At 36.9% G+C, this 27641-nt stretch overlaps 2 protein-coding genes across 3 annotated transcripts in view; one reads left to right on the top strand and one right to left on the bottom strand.

Annotated features, from left to right (window-relative positions):
- LOC137273651 (high affinity copper uptake protein 1-like) overlaps nt 1-16054 on the bottom strand; it is a 40643-nt gene extending 24589 nt beyond the window's left edge. The window contains exon 1 of the mRNA XM_067806439.1: nt 15458-16054. Within this exon, the coding sequence (XP_067662540.1) occupies nt 15458-15460 (3 nt within the window). The 5' untranslated portion in view covers nt 15461-16054. The remainder of the gene's footprint in view (nt 1-15457) is intronic.
- A 163-nt stretch (nt 16055-16217) lies between these two features.
- Nucleotides 16218-27641, top strand: part of LOC137273650 (FK506-binding protein 15-like) — a 57177-nt gene continuing 45753 nt past the window's right edge. Inside the window, exons 1-8 of one of the 2 annotated variants that reach the window (XM_067806438.1) lie at nt 16218-16375; nt 19266-19363; nt 20333-20399; nt 20943-21012; nt 21872-21946; nt 22324-22422; nt 22947-23099; nt 26224-26292. In XM_067806438.1, coding sequence (XP_067662539.1) covers nt 16320-16375; nt 19266-19363; nt 20333-20399; nt 20943-21012; nt 21872-21946; nt 22324-22422; nt 22947-23099; nt 26224-26292 — 687 coding nt within the window. In that variant the 5' untranslated portion in view covers nt 16218-16319. The remainder of the gene's footprint in view (nt 16376-19265; nt 19364-20332; nt 20400-20942; nt 21013-21871; nt 21947-22323; nt 22423-22946; nt 23100-26223; nt 26293-27641) is intronic. The other variant, XM_067806437.1, reaches the window with a different exon arrangement.

Below are 27641 nucleotides of genomic sequence, written 5' to 3'. Positions count from 1 at the left end.
GAAATATTGTTCAAGGCTGATGAATACATGTCTTTCAGCTTTGAAATTAAATAAATAGCCAGTGGCACTTGTAACAAACTACCTGTGAATAATTTGTTAAATATAGCAGGTAGTATTTGTTATCATGCATTGACAATGAACAGTCATTGGGTGAATGGACATGACATAATGAGTTGTCAGGCAAGGACAGTGAAAGAAGACAAGCTGTGGACAGTTGTACTAGTTACCTTAAACACAACCACACATTGCTATCAAAACATGGAGCAGCAGACAAGAGATAACATGTCTAAACCAATTAACATGTATATATATGTATATAGGAACAGATCTTGGAGGATTTAAGTGGACCTGCTTCTAGCAAATTTCAAGATGAACTTCAAGAATACTTTTTCATGGCTAGACAACTTCCTTACTGCAATAGTTTTGGTGTAGATTCTAACACTGTTTCATTGTAAGATACTGAAGTCATGTCCCAGATAACTCTTTTGATAACGCTGTTAGCATCTGCATCAAATATCATCTTTATTGCAATAAAGAAGTTGTCTATCCATTAAATATTGTTGCACTTCATCATACCAGCAACTGAACGCAACTCAAGAACTGATTTAACCTCTTGAAAAAAGTACTAGAATCTCTACTTTACTGAGAATGCGTAGACTCAATACAGCATGTTTCTCTCCCATTCTGTTTCCTTTGTTGTATATTGTCACCTTGTGTGAACAGTGTCATCAGCCGAGTTGATACATGTCTGACAAACATGTCTAGCTTACTACATGACTCGTGATGACATTGTGAAGTCCACACATATGCCAGTTAGTCTATACTGCCATAAAAACACCTTGCCTAAACACACCTTGTAAACTGCATCTAGAAGCGGCATACATGTTTAGCTTGAAGACAAAATTGTGTCCTACCAAACATGTTCAATAAACAACAATGCAAATATGAGATGCACACCTTTCGCGTCCTAATAAACACATGCAGAAGCTTCATCACTTCTGTTGAGCTGAGTGTTTGTGGAGAAGTGGCTAGACTTACTGGTAATCCCCTATATCACTATTACGAGAGAGAAATTCCACAAAAATGTTTTAAGTTCAAATGCCTCTAAACAATAAAAAAACCCTATACAATACAAAAACAAACTATGATATGCCCACCTTTGGAGTCTCTAGGAAAGACATAATAAGGTAAATGCATGAGGTTTGTGCAGTGGTTTTTGAAAAGTAGATAAAGTACTGTGACCCCTGTTGTACAGGAAGAACACATGAATAGAACTAAATTCAACTAAGTTCAAATATCTGTAAAAGTGACAAAATTAAGAAATAGAATGAACAAGACATAAGATGCACACCTCTAGAGTCCCAGTGAAATACACATAGAAGCTCAATCAATTCTGATGAGCAGCCTTTGTGAAGAAGTGGACAGACTTCATCCCCTCAGTATATTCAGAGAGAATTTGTACAAAACTTACTTAAGTTCAAACGGCATTAAAAATTGGAAAAACAAATAAAATACAAAATCTAATTATGAGATGCATGCCTTTAGAGTCCCTTCAAACCACATGTGTAATCTAAATGAACTGCATTTAGTGGATAACATACACCCCCAGCTGGGTGGAGCAAACAGGCTGAATAGGACAAAATTCAATTAAGTTCAAACATCTGTAAAAGTGACAAAATTAAGAAATTGCATAAAAAGTTATGAAATGCACACCTTTATAGAGTCCCTATGAGACTATGAGAAACATGTAGGTTACTCAGTTCGTTCAATTCTGTTGAGCAGTTTTTGTAGAAAAGTGGACAGAATTCATACCCTATTATCAAAGAGAAGTTCAGCAAAATGTACCAAAGTTCAAATGTCTCTAAATTTACAAAGAAAAAACAAAAAAAACCAATAAAATACAAAAAACAAACATAAGATGCACACCATTAGAGTCTCAAGAAAGCCCATGTATAAGTTCATTGATTTCCATAAAGTAGTGTTTGAGGAGTCGTGGATAACGCACACCCCCTCCATCACTTATTACACTATCATCATCAAGATCATACACATCACACAATATTACAATGCAATCTGTTTGTGAATGCACTGCCTAATGTTAAGAAACTCTGTATTATTGTGAGAGTTATGTGATGAGCATCAAGATTACGGACGTAATAGACACAATAAACTGGGTGAAAATGCTCACTGATTATCAAAATTATGATCAGAGTCTTGTGTGACCAGCGGACTAAATGTTTGTGAAAATAATTAGAAGGGAGCAGTTAATAATAATATTTGAAATGTAAATGAAACATATAACAATACATTTTATAACAAAAATGATTTATCCCATTTTTCCAATTCATGAATATTTCCTCTTCTCGATTAACTGAAAGGTGAAATTATGAAATTTGGAAAGAAGGAACCTAATACTAACAAAAGTGAAACTATTCACTATCAGCTTCCCATATATTGTCAAGATTGCAGCATATACGCATTAATAATTTCAGTTATGGCTGTGTCAAGTCATCAGTTGTGTAAATAATGAATCAAAATCAATTTCTTTATTTCAAATTGTAGCAGTCTGAAAGAAAAAGAGAACCCTTGATGTAAGCCTACCCAACCTCTCTACATGGAAAAAATTTAAGTAAGTGAGTTGGGTTTTACGTGGGTTTCAACTTAGCAATATTCCGGTTATATCACAGTGAAAGAAAACCAGAAATGGGCTTTACTGATGTACCCATTTGGAGAATATAACCCAGGCCTCCAGCTTGATGGAGATTTCCTTTTGAACAATTTAACTGCCCTAATGACCTTAAAGAAAGAATACATGGAATATACTAGAGTCGGAACACAACAAGTGTATTTAAATTGCAACAAAAGTGACATCGCTACACCCACAGCAATTATTATAATAACAGCTGTAAGGAAATATCAACACAGAGTTCTAATGTAGTTTGTCTCAGTCCGTGAACCTAAGCATTTTGCCATCTGCCTAAATGAACCCTTTCTGCAATGCTAAAGCCCTAAATGATGCAAGTCTAGATTTCCTTCTGTTCTGAATCTCAAACTCAGGCTCGATTCCAATTAAAAGGGAATTGTTTGTTTCTATCAAGTTATAAATAATATGAGATTAAGCACTTGTCTACAAAAGTGTAGATACAAAGCCACATTTTCCAGGTCGGGTAGCATGTTGGTCACCATGAAAAAAAACCCCGATGATCATTTTGCACATTTTACCTCTTCAACAATGCATGAATGTTTACACTCATGTTACAATCATACACCTGATGAACTTTCTTGCTTTAGATGAGAAGAGGTGGAGTCCAAACACTGAAAGCATATTACAGAATGGATGCAAACAGCTGGATCACGATTTAGGGTATAACTCTCAATGGTATCCTACCATGTCCTTCAGTAACACTTAGCTTCATTTGGGAGTCCTTCTCAATCTTTAATTGTTTACTGCTATGACAAGTACCCCCTGCTTTTCATGAATAATTCAAACACAGGGCACATGTGCCAAGACTCATTCATGCCATACATCAGGCATTTCTGCCGCCCCCTTAGTTACCTTTTATACATTGAGCTTGAGGCTATTCAGTGACTAAAATTTCAGTTTGAAGTACATAATAGCATTAGTCAACAGACCAGAAGGAACTTAGGCTAGACATTCAGGGTGGTCAGGTCAGGTATTCAGTGCAGTTTGAGAACAGATGGACTGCAGACCAATGTCAAGATCGAATTAGTCAAAATGGTGATGAGGGGAGATAACCCTAAATTTTACTTTTCACAGGCATGGATATCAAGAAAACAATAGAAACATGCTTTCCCAAAGAACACACCTCCAGGAATTACGGGTCTTTGTAAAAGAATGTAACACATTTCAACAAACAGTCACTAGGTTTGCTCTTTTCCTATTTTGATTTCATGTGTGGTGTCCGGTGTATATGGGGTATGATGGTTTGATGGGTTGGGGTGAGCTGGTGCATCAATTTTGTACATAAAAATATTATAATTAATTCATGCTTAAAAAAATGCGGAAAAGGCGGCTGCAATTGATTCTATACACGAGTTGCAGGGGGGTCACTTACTTTTCACATAAAATTTTGGGGTGGGTGGTCATTCATGATGTACATGCTTCTTGGTAAACATCATCATTATTTCCCCAGGCCACAAATTATAAATGGTCCCTTAAAATATCTTTCTAGGCAAGGCAAGGCAAGGATGCAAACTTGACTTACTCCAGTGTCACAGTGTCAATACAGACATAGACAAGGCGATGAGCTGAACACAATAACAGGTCAGTATGTCGTGGACTACATTAAACTAGGCTACATACATGTGTTGTCACGATCACCTATCACGTTTCAACATTTCACTGAAAAAAAGGACTGACAACACCACAGAAGAGAGTAATTTATTTTGTTGTTCATATAATGTGTATGGGGTTGGATATGAGAAGATAACAAACTGAATAATTCTTTTGTCATTTTGCTTGACATTTTGGATGCACTGAAATTAAAGGATATTACATCAATATGTTTGTCTCCTCCCTTTATAGTGAGTGAGTGAGTGAGTGAGTGAGTGAGTGAGTGAGTGAGTGACTGAGTGACTGAGTGTCAGTGAGTTGACAATGGATTAAAGCTGCTTTGAAAAGCATTCCATTCATCGTAATCTATGAACAAAAATGAACATCTGATTTAATTTATTATGATCATAGCTAGTTATGTGCATTTCAAGTAATATATACACTCAGCACACCACACCAGACAATCCAGTGATCAACATCATTAGCATGATCTGCATTATTGGGAACCTATGACATGTGTCAACCAAGTCTGGGAGCCTGATCAGTGATGAACAAATCCATATAACAAATGGCCTGAGGTTCAAAGATACAGTTTATGGTACTTTAGCATGTACGTTAGGGACCGTTCTTAATTTATGGCTAGGGTATAATGATGCCTTTTTTTTTTTTTTATATGGAGCAGCATGTACCATATGAATGTCACCCCCCAAAAAATATTAAGTACAAAGTATTAGGGACCCCCCTGCATATCCAGTACAAAATCAATGACCACCCTATTCTAGTAATAACACAGCAAAGGAAACCAGAAATGTATCTCCCAATGTCTACCTGAGTGAGTGAGTGAGTGAGTGAGTGAGTGAGTGAGTGAGTGAGTGAGCGATGTTACAAGCAAACGCTTTAACTACAAGGTTACCCCATTATGAACACAGGAACAGATCTTGGTGGATTTAAGTTGGACTCAAGATGTCTACTTTTAGTTTGGAAGACCAGCAATCTTTTTATGGGGACAATTTCTTTATTGCAATAACGCCTTAACCACTAGGCTACCCAATTACCACTCATATCTATGTGGGCAATACTGCCTTTATACGCACTGATTTCATTAATGAAATGTTCATGATGGAAACAATATATATATTGACAAAAGCAGTATCAGCTCCTCTTGCATGGATGAAGTCATTGTTGAACCTGTCAGATGCGGAAGAGAGAAAAGTAAAACAATTTTTACGAGAACCAAACTGTAAGCATTAAACCATTTCACATATAAATGCAAACGCTGCCATTCACTGACACAGCAAGGCAGGTAGTAAGCAGCGTAAGTGATTAACATAACAATGGTGAAGCGTCCTTGAAATTCCCAAATATCTCATTATCAAGATGAAAATCAGCTGCATTGGATATACAAAACCACATTAACCTTGGGGTCAGAGGATTATAAATGAAGAAAGTATAGCCTTGAAATTCTATGTTCTTACTGTCGACTGGTAAATCCCCAAAAGAATCTACAGCCCTCTATAATAGGAAATGTCACAATTTTTTACTCATGTCAAAACTAAAATACCCTGAAATTTGAATAAACAATGTCTTTAGATGGCAGTCATATGGTACATTTTATATGTGGGATTGCATTCTCTCAGTGAAGTACTGATGTTAAAATTTGAAATTTGTAAATCCAAGTAGGCGATAATCTAAGTTTGAACTTGTCCACAATCCCTTTCACTTCTTTTCAATAAATGTCAAATCATAAAACAATCATTTAGCTGTGCCATGCAGCTCTCTAGCAATGAAAAATCATACAGCAGCTTGAGAGATCCAGGCCCTAGAGAAACAATTATGCTAAACTGAATGGTCAAGCTCAGCAACAAATGGACAAAGTGATGTCCTTAACCTCCTCGATGGCCAAAACAAAGATGACAAAATGCTGGCCTGGCAACAGATGTCCAGCTGCTAAGGCCCTGTCTACATGGTTAACTTTCTCAAAGTGCCCTTGACTTTGGGATCAAGTTTACATTCTCTGTGCAAGGAAAGGTCATGCCAGTCACCCACTATCCTAATTACAAGACAAGATGATGATGACTTTTTATAATTGCAACATTTAAGAATCATATTAACCTCTCATGCAAATTGATAATAATTAAGTTAATAAAACACAACAATGTCAAGGTGAGTTAGCAAAACTATGCCACAACAAACAAGAGTCATCAGAAGATGACACATCAACTCGGCCCCCACATATTTGAAAAGACAAATCATCCGACAGTTACTTACTGTGTTTTTAGACCAAGTCTGAATTGTTTCCATGGAATTCATGAAAAATATAAATGCCATATATCTGTAATCAGAAAAAAATCACCATTTCAAGATCTGTCTCTTATATCTGCCAAGATCTTTTGAAAGATCACAGTGAAATGGTTTTTGAGTTGTGCTCTGGAAAGGAAGTCAGCAACGTGTTCATGGAACCGAGAAAATAATAAATCACAAAAACCTGTAAGTAGCTAAAAAGGCACCACTTTAGGTTCCGATTGATATATCTACCAAGTTTTGCAGAAAAATATTGAACGTTTTTTTAGTTCTGCTCCGGAAACGAAGCACATCCTTCAATTTTGAGACTAAGTTCGAACCGTTTCCATGGAAACTGAAAAAATAATAAATCACAAAAACCTGTAAATACCAAAAGGCACCACTTTGGGGTCTGCCACACATATCTACCAAGTTACTCTGACAGATATTAAGAAGTTTTTGAGTTCTGCTCTGGAAACCAAACACACCTCTCACTTTTGAGACAAAGTCTGAATCACTTCCATGGAAACCGAGAAACTAAGAAAACACAAAAACCTGTAACTAGCAAAAGGCGCCATTGAAGCTTCTGATTGGTATATCTACCAAGTTTTGCAGAAAAATATTGAACGGTTTTTGAGTTATGCTCCGGAAGCGAAGCACATCCCAAAAAACAAAAAAAAAATAAAAATGCTAAAACTCTTTAAATAGCAAAAGGCACAACTATAGGTTGAGATCATTATATCTATCAAGTTTGGTCTAAAAATATTGAACAGTTTCTGAGTTATGCTCCAGACACAAAATGATTACGGACGGACGGATGGACAGACGAAGCATTGACTATATCCCCCCATATTACATGCCGGGGGGATAAAAAATCTACCATTATCATTTCTGGTTATTCAAATTTACCTATGTCAAGAATTATGGTACTATACTGAAGGTAACAAATAAGGGAACACCACTTCAAAAACATGTTCCTTGTTATTTATTCCCAGATTGTCACCTCACTCCTATACAAAGGTTGCGAAGATTCCTGGAAAAGAATAACTGAACATTGGTACATTCATGTTTCCCTCAGTACAGAATTCCCCAAATTCAATCAGTACAGAATTCCCCAAATTCAAAGGTACCTTAGTCATCATTGGTTATTCAGATTTACCAGTGTCAAGGTGTGAGATAACATACCTACAGAAACAAATAATGCATTACAACTCTTCATCACTGTTCATAAATATTTATTTGAAGATTGTCACACACAGTGAAAAACAAAATTTGTGAAGAAACCTAGAAAAGAATAAATGGACAATCATCCTCTCTTATTCTTTCCTCATGTACTGACTGCCAAAGCCCCACAGGTGCCCCGAACACAGAATGAACAGAAAAAAATGCACGTTTCGAAAAAATGAAATCTCATAAACTCTCTTTAAAGCTTGACAAAAAAAAAAACAGAGTTGCATTTCATTTGCTGTTCAGTATATTTAGTTATTCAAATTAACCAATATCGCATCTAGTTATTCAACATAAAAGCCATTCTTGCCAATATGTTTCCATCAATCAATGCAACCAATATCCCCTATCTCTATGTTGCTGATGAACAGCAGTATGAAAGGAACAGGTGCCCGTGACAATAGTCCACACCTGGCAGGTACAAACTTCGTGTGTATCAGTATTCACAGTGGCATAACAGGTGCTTGTATCAATATGCTACAATTGAATTAATCAAGCTGATATTGACTCTCTCATGCTTGATTAAAGGTTATCAATTGATAGAGAAGACTTTACATAACATTGCTGTTTGGTCATACATAGTTATTAGAGATTTATGTATTCACATTAAACATGTATATTTTGAATGATCAATAAAAAGTAAGTGTGTTAAGGAAGATGCTTTTCAGCAATATTTCAGCAATATTACAGTGAGGGCACCAGAAAATGGTGTAAAGATTGAACAAAAATGCAGAATTAAACACGGGTTTGGGGGTGACAAATGACACTCTAACCACTAAGCTACCCTACACCATGCAAAGTAGAGATGAAGGGACAACAGCAGCAACGGAACATTAAAATCCATTGGCGACAGTCCTCAATAACAAAAGAATCAGACAGTTCAAATTTTAAAACTGTACTAATGGAATTAATTAAAACTGTGACAAACTGTTCAACATCTTTGTTGTTTTATTCAAGCAGGTATTATTATACACTTTGAGGTGAAGTTAAATAAGGATCCAAAACTAGTCAGTAAAAACCATTACTTAAGGGATGCAAACACACTTGTGGTGCTGACAACCTAGAATTGTAGTCTGTGATTAGAAACCACAACCAACATTTTGTTTGTTGTTTAATAACATATTCAGCAACATTCCAGCTATAGTACATTGGTCTGTAAATAACCAAGTCTAGACCAGACAATCCAATGATCAAAAGCATGAGCATTGATCTACGCAACACTGGGATGTCACAAAGTCACTAACTAGTCTGATGCCCAACCACATAAGTCTCTCCTTTAGACAAGCATGGGTTGCGCATTGCTCAAAAGACCAATTGAGACCCCGATCCTTGCAGGTTCCACAAGCACTGGATCCTGGTACAAGCATATGCTACATCAATACATGACCTCATGACATGACGTTCAAAAAGTCAGCGAGTCATCCTAACCTTAACAACTGTAACCCCAAACTAGTGGCCAATATAAACAACCTATGTTGCATCCTGGAATTATGAATACGGGAGTGAGTTTAGTTTTACAGAACAATTAGCAATATTCCAGCTATATAGCAGTGGTCTGTAAATACTTAAATCTGGATCAGACAATCTAGGGATCAACAACATGAACATCAACTAACTCAACTGGTATGTGATTATATACGTGTGGCAACCCAGTAAGCGAGTCTCAGATAACCCACTTACGACAAGCATGGGTGACTGTAAAGATCTTCATAGATATCTTTGGGTTATGACTCCTCCCAATTCTCTCACCAGTACAATTATTATCTAGCAATACACTCCGAGCCTATTCATCAAAAACTATCCAACTGTCAGATGACTTGACGAAAAATCACACGTGACAGTAAAGTAGGTCAGTAAACACAGCTGACTGGCCCCCTGTGTCTGCGCAACAGGATCTGGTTGGAGAAGGGTAACAAACTGCTTCTCAATCATCCCAGGGGCTGTCATGCTCTAAAGTTTAATAAGATAGATCTGAAGTGTTGAATCACAATGACAAAAGAATCGTCCTTCATCAATCAGGACTGTCAATGTCATATAACTTTCAACTTCTCACCCATTCAAGTCTAAATACCACCAACCAATGTCAGTCGTCATTATAATCATGATTTTGTTTCTTGGTTTCCAACCTAATGTGTTAAATCTACTTTGAGTAGAACTTTTAGGTTTTGAATAATTTTTCATTGCTTAGTACAGAATTTTATTTATCTGTCTTGGTTTCAGAGAAAAAGTATTTGAGTGATCCAACATTGATCAAACATCTATCAGTCATGTTTTTGATAAGTTCCCAGGCAAATGAAATTCTTTGACTGGCAGTCTGAAAGCTGATGAGTAATAACAAAGGTATGACAATTTATGGATGAGATTAATAAATAAGTTGTCATCCATAAAGTACAATACATTTCTTAACTACAAGGCAATCAAAATTTCTACAATGTTTTTAATACGAATATGGAATGTAAAGATTAAAAATTATAATGACTGCCATGTGTGTTTCATAAAGATTACACTGAAATTGGTCCTGAAGTTGATTAGAGTTGCTAAATGAAGGAGGGCTGTTAACACTATTTCAACATACTGAAGGTAACTGTACAAACCTTTGTGGTGTCTTTTAAAAGAGAGATCAGCTGCAATGAATTTGCATATGCATGTAGACAGACTGTCAAGCTCTAGAAATATGCACACCTGATTTCCCCATGATTAACAACACATGTGAACACCAATACAACAATACAAATTATACATGTTCACTGCCCAACTCATCTCCACTCAAAACATGGTAGATGTCAATACTTGATCAGGGCCACTGGCCCGGGGACATGATTACAACAGGTTTCTTTTAAACCGCAAATACTCCCAACAAGTGTGAAACTGCATATCATTTGTTTGTTTGTTGTTTAAAAGCTCGCTCACTATTGTCTTTCTTTGTTTGTTTATCACCATGATCAGTAATATTTTAGTTATAATGGAGTCTGGTCTGGGCAGTCTAGTGATCAACAGCACGAGCATCCATCTATACAACTGGGAGCTGATGATGGGTCAAATCAATCAGCGAGTCTGACCCCATTTAAAGTTGCCTCTTATGACAAGCCGACGACCAATTCTAACCCAAATTCAAAATAACTGATAACTTGCAAGTAATTTATTGTAAACATAATAAATACTAAGTATTATTAGTATTTTTATACAGTAATAACTGTCGTCTGTCGTCATACAAACATACTATCATCCAAAGTACACACGAGTTGAGGGCAGTCTTTCTGAATTACACCTGCTTGTAGTAAATACATCATAATACAATGTCGGGTGCTGTCATTCATTTAATTCAAGGATGGATCAAAGGATTGTTCTTGCAGACATCAAGCAGTAATCTTTACTCATAACTGTCCTGGAGACAGCTGACAGCAGCACTTAAACAATAGATTCTATTCCAGTGCAATACTTCAGTTATGTGCAATGTGTCAGCTTGGCGTAAAGGACGAAGAATGGGAGGGTCAGTGGATAGGTGGGTTTAGTTTTATGTTGCTTTTAGCAATATTCCAGCAATATCACAGCAGAAAACAGCAGAAATGAGCTTCATAGTTTGTACCACCTGGGGAATCAAACCCAGGTCTTTGGCATAATGAGTGAACACTCTAATGCTAAGGCTACCCCACTGCCCTTAATTTTATGATGAATAGAATCAAATAGAACTGTCAGAAGATGTAAACATCATAAAAACTTTTGTCTGTTCAAACAGGACAAGCTACAAACTCTGAGGAACAATGATATAAGATTTATTATCCCCCAAACCCCAAAACCCCAAAACACTAAAGCTGCCAATTCGTTGAACTTAACAATAACATGTTCACAATACACAGCAAACTTACATGTTTGAAGGAGAATAAACTCTGAGCTACAAACTCTGAGGAGCAATAATTTAGTATTATCCTGGATAAGTCAAGAATCAAACCTAAAAAAGCGAGGTTCCACTACAAGAAACCTGAACCAGATATACTGGCACAGAAATGCCCAAACATCTCATAACATAGAGTCGCACGAAGCTATGAATTACTTGGATTTAGGTGTCCATCCCTCACTACACCTATCCCCTTAACTTAACACACTAACATTAATCAACATAAACTACATGTTACATCCTGTGTGAAAGAGCATGACGACTACATCCTGGTGCTGTTGCTGCTCTGTCAGTCAAGTGTATGTACAAGAAAACACAAGCGACCAGTCACCATGTACACACTGATAATGAAGACCATGACAACAGCTGTTTAAAGGCCCAAACAGATGATTTACTACATCAGCAGGACTTTATGTGAAACAGAAATGCTGATCCAGGACCGACAAATAAATTGAATGGAGATAGAAAATATTATGTATGTCATGATGGTTGCATAATATTATAGTCATTGTGAACACTCCAAGAGGACATGTGAGGTTCCTGTGATAAATAACATTACTACACCTTACAGTCTTGTATACCACGCTAAACCACTACTTTACAAGTCACTTATATTTCTGAATAAGTCTTCTTGACACTCAGTTTTGTAGGACAAGGCAAAAACTTGGTGATGATAATGATGATGATGACTGTACTCATCACAACATGAAAAATATGCATCTCATGATGACGGAAGCAACAGCAGTGTTCATGTTAACGCAGAAACCTGCATTCTTCAAGCAAAACAAACACAAACAATATTTTGCGTGCATGTTCTGAACGTATAGATTCTGATCTGCTTAATTCTAAAAAGTACCTTAAAACAGCAACATATGAAAAAAACAATAACTTTTGAATTGATTTAGGATTGTACTGAAAATTTCATGCCCAAAAAATTTGAACTACAATTTATTATTTTATCTCTGCACACATTTGTAAACACTGAACAGACTACATGTATGATCGTGTACACATAGTAATTGTTGTGTACACATGAGGACTACTACAGGAAACTCAGTATGTGATACTCACAAACATCTGATAAATGAGCACCTTTTCACTGTTGAAACTAAAACAACAAAAGATCTTATCACAGCCTGTCCTGACAATAACAACCCAGAGGCTCCTTTCACCATACTATCAGTTGCATCACCTGATCACCCGTTTCCATGGTAATGGCAATAACCTATTGTTACACCAAATAACAACAAATACAATATTTCCAGTATACCAGTTCTCTAGAATTCTATCAGAAAAATAAACAACAACAAGCATTATGATGTACAAGGGGATAAAATCAGTTTCATAGTTTGGTTTTCAACCAATTTTAACATGAATGCCAGGAGTATGTATGTATGTGTGTGTGTGTGTGTATATATATATATATATATATATATATATACTGCATGAATATTCTCATTTTGACGGCCAAATTTTAGTTAAGTGATACAGAATAAAGTAAATGAAAAAATCACAACAGCTTGATTCTTGTAATTGAAATGGCAACACCACTGGCACCAGCTTCCTGTATATAATGTGTAACACAGTCATTGTGATTACAGCAAAGTGCTACAAAATGGTGGATGAAGTTTAATAGTAGTCAAAGGTGCATGGATGAAGTCCAACGTTTATGAAACCATTTCAATTCAGGTTTAAAACAGAGTACACACACAACATACATAGAGTTTCAAAATTTAGTTTCAGAACCCAAGATGACTAAACTGTGATAAAGGTGAAGTAAAAATCTAATGATGAATTCATGGATTGTCATCTTTAATAAGCCATAAATCTCAAACAGTCCACGGTGCTTCAAATTTGCTAAAGTCTTTTGACGGCATTGATGCACATAACAGATAAAAATTTATTGATGGCAAATTCTTTCTTTTACCTGACGAAAAAACTTATTTATTCCTTATAATAAATATGTTTACATATTTACATTTTGCTAAGGATTATTGCTGCGGGCGAAGTTTCAGAACAAAAGATGTATGTTTCTTGTGATTCCAAGCATCTTGGGTCTGAAGTAATTAAAATACATGGTCCCATTCTTGTAGATTTCAAGAAAGTGTAGCATTAGAAATACTAATTTCATTGCTAAACATTTCTCAGTTTGAAAACTGAAATGTTTTAATATTGGTCTCTGGATGCACAGAAAAATATGTTGATTGCAACAAGCAGTCTCTGTCACAGACAAAACTCAGTGTCCGTTTATTGAAACATACATGTTTGCCTGCCTGTCTGCTAATCAAAATATGCAATACACAACTTCAATCACGGACCACAACCAATTTAAACTTAACATATATGAGGCTATACACCATAAACAAAATACACTGACTTATGGCTCATGCACCCAGCTTCTGTCTCTGTCACATTATGTTACTACACAGACAGGTAGGTATGATACTTGTATGCATGACATGTTATTATGTCTATGGGTTACAAACAACCTGCATTCGTTTTTCCCAGATGACTGGATCAGACAGAAACTACTGCAAACTCAGATGTCAGTTTCAAGTTCTGCTTTGTACTTGGACGAATGACAGTTGTCACCCACGCAGTAGTTGACCATTGTAGTATTTGTTGATTTGATGCAATGCAATTGCAGACAGCATGTATTTACAAAACCCAACATCTCCACATACATTCTTAATTGATTACTTTTCCTATTGTATATGATGAAACGTTTTGGTATGGATGCTTATACCATGTATACCGCGGTCACTCTTGCTTGACAAAAGCATTTGAATCCATACCTAAATGTTGCATCATATACACATAAAAGAAGTTGATATCCATAAAAAAAATTTACTTTCTTAATTTCTCACCATAATTCTAAGATGTCAATTAAACAAATGGTCTCTATGTACACACATTAAGCTGGCTATGGTGGCAATGATTTGGTTGAATTTACTTATAAAAATCAGACAGCTGCGTTTCAATTTTGGAAAGCCAATATTTTGATTTGATATTTGAACACCTATTTAAATTATTTCAATACAGTAACACCATAATTTTGACTCCCAAGTTGAGAGTTTCATGTGCTGAAATAAGGCAAAACGTGATTGGTTAATTATCCAATAAGGACTGTTGTGTTAGAAGACATGTGACCAGCAGGTTGATGAAGGATTTCAGATTAAGAAGCCAACACTGAGAGTTGAATGAAACCTGATGTTTTTACTTGTATGAAAAATCAAAACGAAAATCATCAAATCAAGGGCCCTGTATCAAAAACCGAATCAAATCAAGGTCTGGATTGATGATGACTACTGCTGGCATTCTATAAGTTGGCAAGACCATAATGAACCATATGAATTGATGGATGAAGACGCTGTCATTCAAAAGTTGTATGTTTCATTATTGCGTATTTGAAAGTACCGGTCAGACCACAAAATCAGAAAGGATCATGAGAGACAATCAGTTAATCAATCACTTAACAGCAGGGACATACAATTAATACTTTTGATAAAAATAAATGTGGTCTGTTTGACATCGTATGGCAGCACTGTGTGATGTAAACTACTTTCTGCAAAACATTAAAAAGTAGGTTTTATCTTTCTCATATAAATTGACAAGTCTCTTAGTTCTGTCATTATATTTTCAACAGCATAATCACAAGGTACTGTGCTCAAACACTGTACTCAAATAAGAAAACATACTGATAGTGATATCTGCTTGGACAATAATGTATATGGCCATCTGAAAGATTGACTTTTACTTACCATGTTTACTGGTGAGAGTCGTGGATTTCAACTTGAGAAGAGAAAATGTGATACAAATCAGATTCCTCCGTCAAAGCTTAAGGGTCTATAGTATCCCACGTCCAACCAGACTAAGAGGACCTTCTTACATGGACTCAGCTGTCGATCAACGAACAGGTTTTCTCGTGGTGACCTGACACGGGAGATCTGCATCTACGTCACGTGAATGTCAGCTAATCACATCCGCCAAAGATCTGTTATAAGACGTGACCCCGAAATGCTACGGCTAAAACGTCACATTTCGTTTTCAACTAAACAAGATATAAAATAACAGAGTAGTTGACAATTTGGCACTTTTATCGGCACAGTGTTCAAATATTGATTAAAACAGGACTGGTAAAACAGCGTCGTAAAATAAGCCACACCCACTTCGAAGGAGACCTTGGCAGGTGTCTGTAACAATTTAATGGTACCAAAGAATTAATACAGTTTGGAGGATCGGACGATAATTTATGAGAGTATTATAAATTTTGTAAATACTAAAACTCTACTCAGACACAGGAAAAACGTTTTGTTTCAGTGTTTTCATTCACATTCGCAGAACGGAAATTAATAGCCGGAAATGGAATTACGTTCGCTACGTATTCTAAAGATTTCTCATCAAAACCGGAGAATGGGCAATTTCCTTTATAAGACTTATTATCTTATTTTGTAAATATTTCTTTAATAAGATTTCACTTTTTAACCTTATTGTAACTATTAAATCAAATGATTCGAAACTATATTTGTACACCTTTATGTGTGTCAAGAAGGAAGTCTCATGATCAGAGAAACTCGAATTTTCAACTTTGGATAAATAACTATTTATGAAGTAGTGTCCGCCATGTTTTTCAATGCAGACGATGAGGATCAAGATTTTATGTCTGGTGGAGGAGGAGGGTATGTGTTGACAATCAAAATGAACGCTTCATGGTTCCGACAAATCTCCCTACACGAGGGGGTGTGACAGATTTTGTTCACTAGTATTAAGTATCATTATGTTATAGGTTTTCCGACGATAAGGACATTCCTTCTACTACTTCTCCCGTCGCACAAACAACTGAAAAACTTGTCAATCACTTGCAAAAAAACCCAAATGTTTCTTAAACACAAGCCATCATCCGATTATTTTTGTCATGCAGCCAAGAAACTCATGAAAACGTGTGACGTACTGATCAGCTCTATTTCCTATGTTTGGTTTGATATTTAAATAATGTATAAAACCAATATTAGGTGGACAAATATTGCTCAGAAAGTATTTTTATCTTTTATTTTACAAAAAGGAAACTAGATGCCAACAGGGATAATCAACAGCAGGGATAGGTCACTTGCTTTCTTAACCCTTTGTACATGTTGTACCAATGTGTCTCCTCATGCTCCAATGCAAACAGTTACTTAGCTCATTCCCAGTGCAACTTCAGCCGTGTTTAACAGAACTTCAGCCAGTTTATTGTATTAGTCAGAATTGTACAATGAGTTAATGAATTATATTAAAAATTAAGAGCAAGAATGATGTGCAAATGAATGAAAGAAATAAAGGAAAGGAATAAAAGAAAGAAGTACATATGTGAATGAATGACAGAATAAATGATACACCACTGCCATTCCTCCCAAAACATGTCAAAGAGTGCAAAAGTAATGCTAGAGCACATGTGTTAACATCAGCTGTCCTTTTTAAATTTAAGAATTTCTACTTTGAGACAGTTTTGTTTACATTCATAATTAATTCAGATAGTTTAATGCATGTGGGGAATAGTATGGACATCAACAAAATGTTAACTTACACTGTCACTCACTCCTCTAAAACAGAAAGTTTAAAACTATCACAAAGCATTGTAAACACTTTTCCATTTCCAGTTTGGTCAAATAGCAAGATCAACAAGAAAGAGAGAAGTTATGGAACTATAACCCTCAAGCATCACAAGCATCAATGAATCTGATCAGATTGGCGACATGTCATATTTTTCACACACATCACATACACCCTAATGATTTTTCTAAAATTATAACTATCTCTATTACTTGGAAACACCCATGGTATGTTCCCCTCATAAGAATTAAAGGTGTATGTGAAAGATGTTTTTGAAGCAATAACTTGAAACTCTTAAACAATGCCCAGTATATTTCAGTAGCAGATCAGAACAGATCAGTGATATGTGAAATCTTTCACACACCTCAAATACACCGTAACCATTTTTATTTCAAGTCATAAAACTATCACTATCACTTGCAAATACCTTTCAACTGAAGGTATGTTTCCCTTCTAAAAATTAAACGAATGTGTGAAAGAAGTTTTTATCAACATTATTTAGTCTATCTTCACAGTGAATCAAGAATGGAAGCCAGTGAGCTCTAACATAGTTATGTAACAACCCGCGGCATACGTTCAGGTGCTTTTTGAGGAGTTTCCCCTCCCTCTTTATGTAGTTTCCCCGATGCCAATCATTATTGTTAAACATTGTTGAATGAGGGTCTCTGTCATATTAGCTTCATGCCAGAAATTCCATGAAAGTTGAAATTATGTCTACCAGTACCAGGAAGGCTTTTGCTAAAGGCTGAAACAACTGCATACACTGTAAAAGACAATCAACACAGTTACTACAATTAGTGACATTAACAGAAAGTATCTTAAGGATCAGCAGTTCTTAAGGACTATGCCAATATGGTAACAAGAAATCAGTGAAACCTTTAACATTTTCTCAGTACACCAATACACATCCATTGGGTGTTCCTGTGTTATTTTTGTATTTTTGTGGCCACTTTGACATTTTGCCTGTGGCTGTTATCATGGTATTGTATTTTTACATCTTTTGAAAATGGTTTTATAATCGTCCTTTTTAGGTTTTTGTTTCTCTGATGTTTTGGTTTTGAGGCCATTGAATCATACACTGCTGTGTGTATGTGTAACAGGACAAGTGCTAAAAGTGTTTGTTTTTTTGTGATACGGAAGAGCAAGTATTATACCATTCATGGGTGGTGGGATAGTCTAGTAGTTAAAGGTTTTTCTTGTTACTCTGAGAACCTGGCTGGATTTCAAACATGGTTGCAATATGTGAATCCCATTTATCTGATATTGTTGGAATATTGCTAAAAGTGGCTTTAAGCCATATGCACTTACACACTATGCAGGCTACTTCACTACAAGATGTATATACGTTCTTTAGACAATTCCAGGGTAGCATTTGTCTGCATGCAATAACCAATGCTTATTAAAGAAGACAAGTCTAAGTTTAATTATCCCCTATCCGTCAGTGCACGTTTATCTTTACCTCAGCAGACCTCTAAAACCCTTCAATATTTCTTCACCAAACTTGACACATTGATTGGTCTTGTGGTGTACTGGTGCCTTTTAATAGTTTTGGAATTCTGAATAAAATATTTTTGGAGTTTACATGGTAACAAGTGTGACAAACTGTAATTGGAGGTAATACATGGGATATTGATGACAGTGTCCTCTTGTTTCAGAATTAAACTTAAGTACAGTCAAATAAAGAACTTTGTCAGACTCAATAAAGTGCAAGTGATTCCATACTATTGGTTCAAGTTATTTGTATTTTTATCGTAATGAGTTGAAGTCACCAGGATTTGTTGTGACATTTCTAAATGGCGTATTTTTAACACATGGCATTAACACAGAATGTACATTAGTTTTGGGTTGTAAGAACATGTTTAAAACTGTATTGATATTGAAGGCTTTCTTCTTATATTTATTGTTATTTCTTTCGCAAAGCAACAAAACTGTCTCAACCATCTTGGCTACAATAAGTCGTCTTCATTACACTGTTCACAGGTCCAAACTTGCGAACTTGTTTGGTATGGATAAGGCAAGCAACAAGGGAGGTAATGAGTCTCTGACTTACACAGCACCCAAACAACCAAAGAAAAAAGGTATGCAAGGTTTCTGCATTCTACAAATAATGATTGTTATGAATGATCATTTAATGATTAATTATCAATTACCATGTATTGCTACATGATTGCATCTGAAATTTGCACTAAATGCACATTTGTTTGTTTTGTTTTTTTGTCTGTTGTTATAATATGACATTTCTTACTTTTTTATAACCCTTTCACCTGCTGACTTGACCTTGTACAAACCGTTACAATATTGCAAGAAGATCACTGAACCATAGAAAACAGGCACATGTTCACTTTGTGTTGATGTTGGATATGTTAAGTTTGAAAATGCATTGAGCCCTTGTGTTACTCATAAAAGTTAAAGAGCCATACTTCTGAAATGAACATACCCATGATCCGGGTTAGCATTTATCTTCAGTAACTCGCTTTTGGTAAATGGCAACAAACGGCATCGGGTGGTCAGCCTTTCTGAATTGGTGGACTCATGTCATCATGTCCCAGTTGCATAGACTGATGCTCATGCTGTTGATCACTGGCTTGTCTGCTGATTCAGACTGAATTATTTAAACACCATCACAATATAACTGGAATATTGTTGAATACAGCATTAAACAAACATACAAAGCACCAAACTTTGCTTGAACATATTCAGTAACTGACTTCTCCTGATATTCTGGAAAGTCGACAGCCACTCACTCATAGCACATATGTACTGACAAAACAGATTTGTGGACATAATTTAGTTTCTTGAATAAAGACATATCTTTATATATTGTTTGAATAAATTAAAACTAAATTTAGCTATTGAAATAGCTAAAAGACAATGTTAATTTGTTATTCAATGACACATTGACGCAGTTTCACGTCGTAATCATTAAATATTTTCTAGGTGACATTATTTCTGATTACCAGTTTGTTTAGTCTGTAAGTTAAAGCTGTCATTTTATTTTCTTGATTATCAGTTTCATCTTCTCAAAATGGATTGTGTTTTGTCTTCAGAAGCCAGCCCAGAAGGAGGTGCTGCCCCAGCCATCCTCAGTGCTACAGTAGTTCATGCTTATAAGTAGTCAGTATCATTTACATTTACCTCTGTCATTTATTAATCGGTTCTTAACCTGATATTTTTCGCGGGGCGAAGGCTTAGCAATAGCATAGTCTTCAAAGTGTTCACTGATCATGCTGAAGACCCAGGTTCAATTCCTTTCATTTGTACAATGTGTGAAGCTCATTTCTGGTGTCCTCCATTGTGATAATGCTGGAATATTGCTAAAAGTGGCAACAAGAATTCATTTTTCATCTTGATTAATTTTATGATTTTATTTGACATTCTTCTGTCTTAGTGTGTTCAGCACAGCTGACAAATCTAGTATTACCCACTGCATGTCCTTTTTATTTACGAGAACAAACAGACAGTAATCTGTTTGCAGCAAAATCATACCAGTGAAAATCAGTGTATATTGGAAAACAACATATACCAAATCGTCACTACATGGTACAAATTACAATATACGAAGCGTCACAGCAGTAAATTGCAGTGCAAAATCCTACATCTTGTAGAAACTGTATTTAATGGTATTCCTATTATGTGGAACCTGTTTTCTTGTTACAGTGTGGAGAACCAGTATTCCAGTCAGGGGAAACTAGGCGTGGCTGTCATCGGCAACCATGCAACAAAAGATGTACGTCTTGATTTATACTCAAAATTAGGGGAAACTTTGTATGATGCTATAGACAACTGCAATCAATAATAATTACGAGTTTGAGGACTCAGTTGATAGTGTGTGACTGGGTACATGTGCAGAAACTGACTAGATTCACCCAGTCAGCTTTATGCTGTCGAATACATGCTGGCATCCTAAACAGTGTGTGACTTTCAGTCTACTCTTGAAGATCTGGGCTAGAATGGACTGTCAGCATGTCAACCCATGCCAAACCAGGTGACCAGTGGAACTGGTTGGTCAGCCTTGCTGTTTTGGCATACCTACATCTATTGTATCCCAGTTGCATTGACTAATGATGTCATGAATTAAGTCACTAGATTGTCTGGTCCATATTTTATTATTCACAGACTGCCTGTCATATAGCTGTGATATGTCACTGTCAGAGTGCAGTGTTAAAGTTAAACTGCTGTATGTTTCTGATATTTTAACAGAGGAACATCAGTTAATGAACAGACATATTGAAAACAGACGGAAAGTGTCAGTAAAATAGTAGCGAGAGATTTTGATGTATTGCATGTTGTTATCTTATTACACTAGTTTCAAAGAAATATGACTGGATTGTTTTTGATGAAAGTCTGTATCATGTACAGTAAAATCTTGAACTCTTTGAAATCACTGTGATTAACAAGTTTCCAGACTACTAAAGCATGGAAGAAGTTTCCAGTAGATATAGGTTGAGTAACAAGGAACCAGAACAGTTTTTATTTTGGTTATTAGACATTTTCCAACTGAGGTACCTACACCAAATAGACTTAGAAAGTGACTTGTGTCTCTCACACTGCTAACTCATTTCTTTTGACTCTCTTCACATTTTCAGTATCGCATCCTGCTGTATGTAAGCAAGCAACAACAAGTCACCAATGCCAAGATCAGCCCAGCGTTTACTTTCAGAGTAAGTACATTGTCACATAGATCAATCCTACCGGTTATGGGTGGCTACCAAATGTGTTCTGTTGACTCTACAGGGTGGAGCATTGGGGTGGCTCACTCTCACTCGCTAGTTGCTCACTCACTCACTCACTCATGTACTCACGCACACACACACACGCACTGTCACTCACTCACTCACATTTCTTATGGGAGCGTGTTGTGAATCTAAAATTCACCCTGATAAAAATATGCTACAATAATATGTGCTCAAAGATTTGCAAAACAAATTGGTTAGACTCAGTCCAGAGTTTTCATTCACTCTCTCACAACATTTGTTGAATCTAACACTCCCTGTAAAACTCACTGTAAATCTCCCTCTAACTCTGCTGTTGTTTACAGGTACAAACCAACAATTATGCAAGTTTTTATGATGAAGTACGCCAGAGTTGGTCTCTGATGTTTGACAAAGAAGAAACCATCATCAAGTTTGCAAAGGATGTAAGTTCGACGTGATAATCTACGCTTGATATCATATCATTAATTTGTCAGTTGATGAGTGTGATTGGTATACATGAATATGTGTTATGACATGAGACTAACTAGCCCGCCTTCAGGAAGGACACAAAGGCTGAGTTTGTCCCAATGACTGACGACAGGTTTGTGCGATCCAGACTTAATCTACCTTTTTACAGTTTTTATCAGTGGCCAGAGGCTATATGCACCATGTGTGAGATCAGTTAGCTATTGAAACGTTTTCACTTGAACTAGTGTCCAAAACAAACTCTTTACATTGTCATTGGACTCACAGAGTATAACCTGCTGCGATATAGCGGAGTGCAGTGTAAATCTAAACATACTCACTTAAAGTAGTTTCCCTTGTATTTATTTCATTTTTTTTCAGACACGTTTACCCTCTCTTTCACAGGTGACTGTAGTGGGCAAAGACAATATATACCATGTGTTAGATCAATTAAAATGTTAGCAATGATTTCATATTCTTCATACCTGTATTTCTCCTGCAGGTGGCACTGTGCAAAGCTAACAGCACCAGTGGGGCCCTAGACAGTGTTGTGATCCAGGACCTAACTCTGGGGGATGGTGGAGCTCTAGAACCTGATGACTCAGCAGAAATCAAATACACTGGCTGGCTTATGACAAACAATACATATGGACAGGTTAGTCATCTATGACATCATGTAGTGATCTCACTTGTATCATACTTAAGCTTTGGGACCAAAAGATAGTGGTTCAATCACCAGCTGTATCATAGCAACAGACATTAAGGGATGGCACTTCTTGTTACCTTTTCTTTTGCTTGACATTAAGGCAGTCTATTGGATCTATAAACTGCAGCACAGATCTGAGTGTACCCATTAAGATCCAAGGATTAGAAATTATCTACAGTAACCATGCTTGTCAAAAGAGGCGACTAATGGGATTGAGTCGTCAGACTCGCTGACTAGGTTAAACATGTCATTGTATCCCAGTTGTGTAGATCGATGCTCATGATGTTGATCACTGGACTGTCTGGTCTCAGACTTGATTAGTAACAGACTACTGCTATACAGCTGGAATACTTCTGAATGCGGTGTTAAATAACAACCAGCCGAGAGTACCTCAGTGGGCGAACACTGTAGAACTGGTGTTACTATTGACTTGTATGTCTTGATGAGTGCAGTAACTTTGAACAATTCTTTTCTGCCAAACCATGGTAAGAATTGCATGTATTTCAACTAACCTGTTCTGAACATGATGCTGACCCAAGTGGAAACTATATGTTGCTGGTGAGGAGAGGCTGCTGAATGGATCATGCAGTCCAACGCTCTGTCTGATCATCATATCATTTAAGATTCACCAACTGTTTTCATATCAGATGAATATTGATGCAGAGGCAACGAGGATGCCAATAACAGAGACACATACAAATGTGTAAGTGAACTGAACTGTTTTGGGCTCAGCCTTGACAGGGTGTAGCACTACTAACAGGAGGACATTTTCCTACATGAAATCCAAGAGCAGGTAACTCTAGACTATTACTTTTTACCTCTCTTTCCATGCTGTTGTTCTATTGACCAAACGTGTGTCCTTCAACAAGTATTGAGCTGAATTCCCCTCATGATTAATGCTTCAGAAATGGCTACTGTATATATGGTTCTCATTTTTTCCCTGCATGGGCGATTCAGAAATTGTTTCTGAATATTTTCATTCATCTTTTGTTGTAACTTTGCTCCCGTCCCCATCACCTTGCCATGTGTTTGTGCGAACGAGTTTTCGCTATGCTCACTTTACTACATTGCCTTCCATTAGGGTTCTCAATGTTGAGTGTGGTTATAGTGTATTTGTATGTACGTTTGTATGTTAATGCACTTATGTTTAGCTGGTTAGGGTGTTTTTCAGGTGCTGGCTTTTTATATATATATGCTGATAGACATATTTTATAGTCTTGTTACAGTGGTTGTAGCCTGTTTTTATCAGCTGCTTTTTATCTGGGTGCTTACCTTATCTTTCGTGTGTGTGTTAGTTATATAATGTTTAGGCTTTGTTTCTTGTTTTGCCCATGCATGTGTTTGTGTATTGTTATATATGCGCAAGCCTTAAGGCCTGTTTTCACTTTTTACAGTTTAAAAGCTGCGTTACATGTCAGTCATCCATCCCTGTGAAGGATACACATGATGTATGTTTGAGGTGTTTAATGGGGATATGCTGTTTTACAGTAGTCTCATTCAGTCGGGAGGTGAAATCTGGGTAGGATCCCCATCCATACGTCCACAATCACATAAAAAGAAGATACCTGGCTGCTCAGGGTGTTAGGCCATCAATTGACCATATCGTCAAAGTCCAGAGAACTGCCCTTCTTAACATGCTCTACTGCTCAGTCTCGGGCCTTTGGTCAGAGCAGGAAGTCTGCCTGCATGTCAATGTGCTGAAATTGAGAGCAGTCCGTCAGGTGTTTGAGAACTATGTGGAGTTTGTTCATGGCCGTGTGGTGCATCTAGAGATGGACAACCAGATGACTATGACTTACAGACTGAAGTAAGGCAGCACAGTGTCTCTGTCACTCCTGCAGGAGGCATGGTAGTTTCTGATGTGGTGTGACCAGTTCAACATTTGGGTGTTGCCAGTTTATCTCCCTGGGTAGACAATTTTCATGCAGATGTTCTCTTCCAGTGTATACAAGCCCCATATGAGTAGATGCTTGATTGAGGGATATTTGGGATTATCTCCTGGTTGTTCATGTTATTCCAGGTGGATCTGTTTGCCTCTAAGGAGATACAACAGATACCAGTGTTTTGTTCTCGGATTCTGGATTCGAGGGCAGTAGCAAACAATGCCTTTCAGCTCGACTGGACAGGCAGGTACTGTGGGCTTTCCCACCGAGACCACTGATTTCCAAAGTCCTGATGGAGCTAGCTGAACTACCTGTACTCCTTGCACTGCCTTGGTTGGCTCAAAGCTGGTTCCAGTAATCCTCAGATTTCTTGCTCAGCCTCCTGTACTATTACCTTTTCAACCAGACCTGCTATCCCAGATTGGAGCGCCCCACCTGAATCCCAGGATTCAGCGAGTGGCTTGGCCACTGTCCAGAATCATCTCAAAGCGATTGGAATTCCTCCACCAGTTGCAGAATTCTGGCCTTTCTGAGAGATTTTACAAGCGTTCAATACGAGGATAGCTGGGCTTGTTATGTGCCTTGGTATGTCAGCAGGGGTATTTTCGATCCATTTTCTACAGAAATAGTCTCTATTTTAGAATTCCACCATTCTCGGTTGGTAGCTGGTCTAGCGGCATTCCACAGTTCTGTTGACGGTGCACTCTTGGGACAGTGTCCTGTGGTTCAGCGCTTTTTTCCATTTCTCTAGTCCTTTGAGCTTTTGAGAATTTATGACAAGAATCAATTATCTACTGTTTTAATTGGTGTTGGGTTATTTAAGTTATGTTATTCTACCTTCTCCCTTGGTGTCATGTGTTATGGTGGTGTTTTTTATCTGATTGCGTTCAACATGGAAAGTGAGATACTATGTTATAGTCTAGAGTTACCAGCTCTTACCTGTAGGGGTGATCTCACAAGACAAAACAAAGTTCTTTGTTTTGTAAATATATTATTCAAATTTTGCTACAACTGTCATAGGGATTTTGAATGTATGTACCTCACCGAGGACTATATTCAAAGAATCTGGAACCAAAACAGGTTTGTTCAAATTTTGTTTTATCTACCTCATATGTTTAAAGTAATTGTTAACTCATTTGCAGGTTTTTGACAGCAATGCTACTTCAGAAAAACTGTTAACTCATTTGCAGGTTTTTGACAGCAATGCTACTTCAGAAAAACTGTTCAGGTTCAAACTTGGGAAAGGAAAAGTTATCAAGGTAAGGACTTGACTTTAACAACCCTACATACAGCTGTGGGAGTCATCTGAATTCATTTTGTCACAGATCCTCCATTGCTCATTTCATGAAAAAATGGGAAGAGAAAAAAAGTTACGTCTTTTTCAGCCATCAGCACAAAAAAAATGTTGAAAAAATTAACCAAGCTAAACATCAGTTTCATGTAACTGATCAATCACAGATGATTTCTCCTAGCTCCATACCATTGGTAACTTTGGTATCATCCTTGTCATGTGATCTTATACAGTGAAACCCGTCGAAATCCAACAAATTGAAATAATGTCATGACATGATATGCATTTTTTGGTGGGTATTACACTGCGCTCCATCCATGCATGCATGAGTGAGTAAACATTCATGTTTTGTGGGCGAGAACTTCAAACCCATTCACTATTTCTAGATAGATCAGGTGGTGTACAAGTGCCTTTTGGTATTTTTGGAATTAAGAGGCATGTTCAGAATCGTGAGCACCCACAAACCCCTGCAACGCTCAATCCTGAACACCTGTGAACGGATGAGCACCTGCAAACCATCATAACAGCTGCATCGCCAAGCGAACAAAGATGGCGACCATGTTTAATAGAAACCAACCCATTCAAATCATTATCATTAGTTAGCATCCACCTGACAAATGGGCAAGGAATAGCCAAGAAACGTTGTGTAAAGAATAAAGAAGAAGTTGACATGCATAACATTTTGTGTTATTCATGGTTGATGTCATTCATCACCACTCGCCCCTTTCCGTAACCTCCAACAAGAAGACAAAAAGCTATTCGACTTTTCACGGAATAACACAAGATGGTCACAAATGGTATATGTAACCAAGCGCTCGCATCCATTCAGGACTCATGCAAGCAATCAATTCAATCGCACGGGTGCTCGCAGTTCTTAACACACCTCTAAATAAAATTTTTTTGTCTTTCCATGGCAACAAGTTTGAATTTGACTGTATATGATGAGTGTGTCTTTTCTGGAGCAGAACTTCAAACCGTTCACTATTTCTTCACCAAACTTGGCATACAGATAGGTCTGGTACCTGTTGGTAGTTTGGATTTTTGAATAAAATGTCTTTTTGCACCTCCATGCCAGCTAGTTTGGCTTTCACTGAATTTGGTAGTAGTGCCCTTGTCTGGAACAGAACGTAAAAACTTTTCAATACTCTCTTTCAACTTTGCCATATGTAGACACCAAAACATTTGACATCATCAACTAGAAGACATATTCAGGAAGAGTATTTAGCCATTGCAGGGGATATTGATGACTTTGTTGTCTTGCTGTTAAATGGCTGAGTTGAAGGAGAATATGAGGATGACAGCTAATTCTGATGTATG

The sequence above is a fragment of the Haliotis asinina genome, chromosome 2 (assembly GCF_037392515.1).
Source record: "Haliotis asinina isolate JCU_RB_2024 chromosome 2, JCU_Hal_asi_v2, whole genome shotgun sequence".
In the NCBI taxonomy this organism is placed as follows: domain Eukaryota; kingdom Metazoa; phylum Mollusca; class Gastropoda; order Lepetellida; family Haliotidae; genus Haliotis; species Haliotis asinina.
The sequence above is the reverse complement of the archived record's forward strand: the minus strand, read 5'-3'. Positions and strand labels throughout refer to the sequence as shown.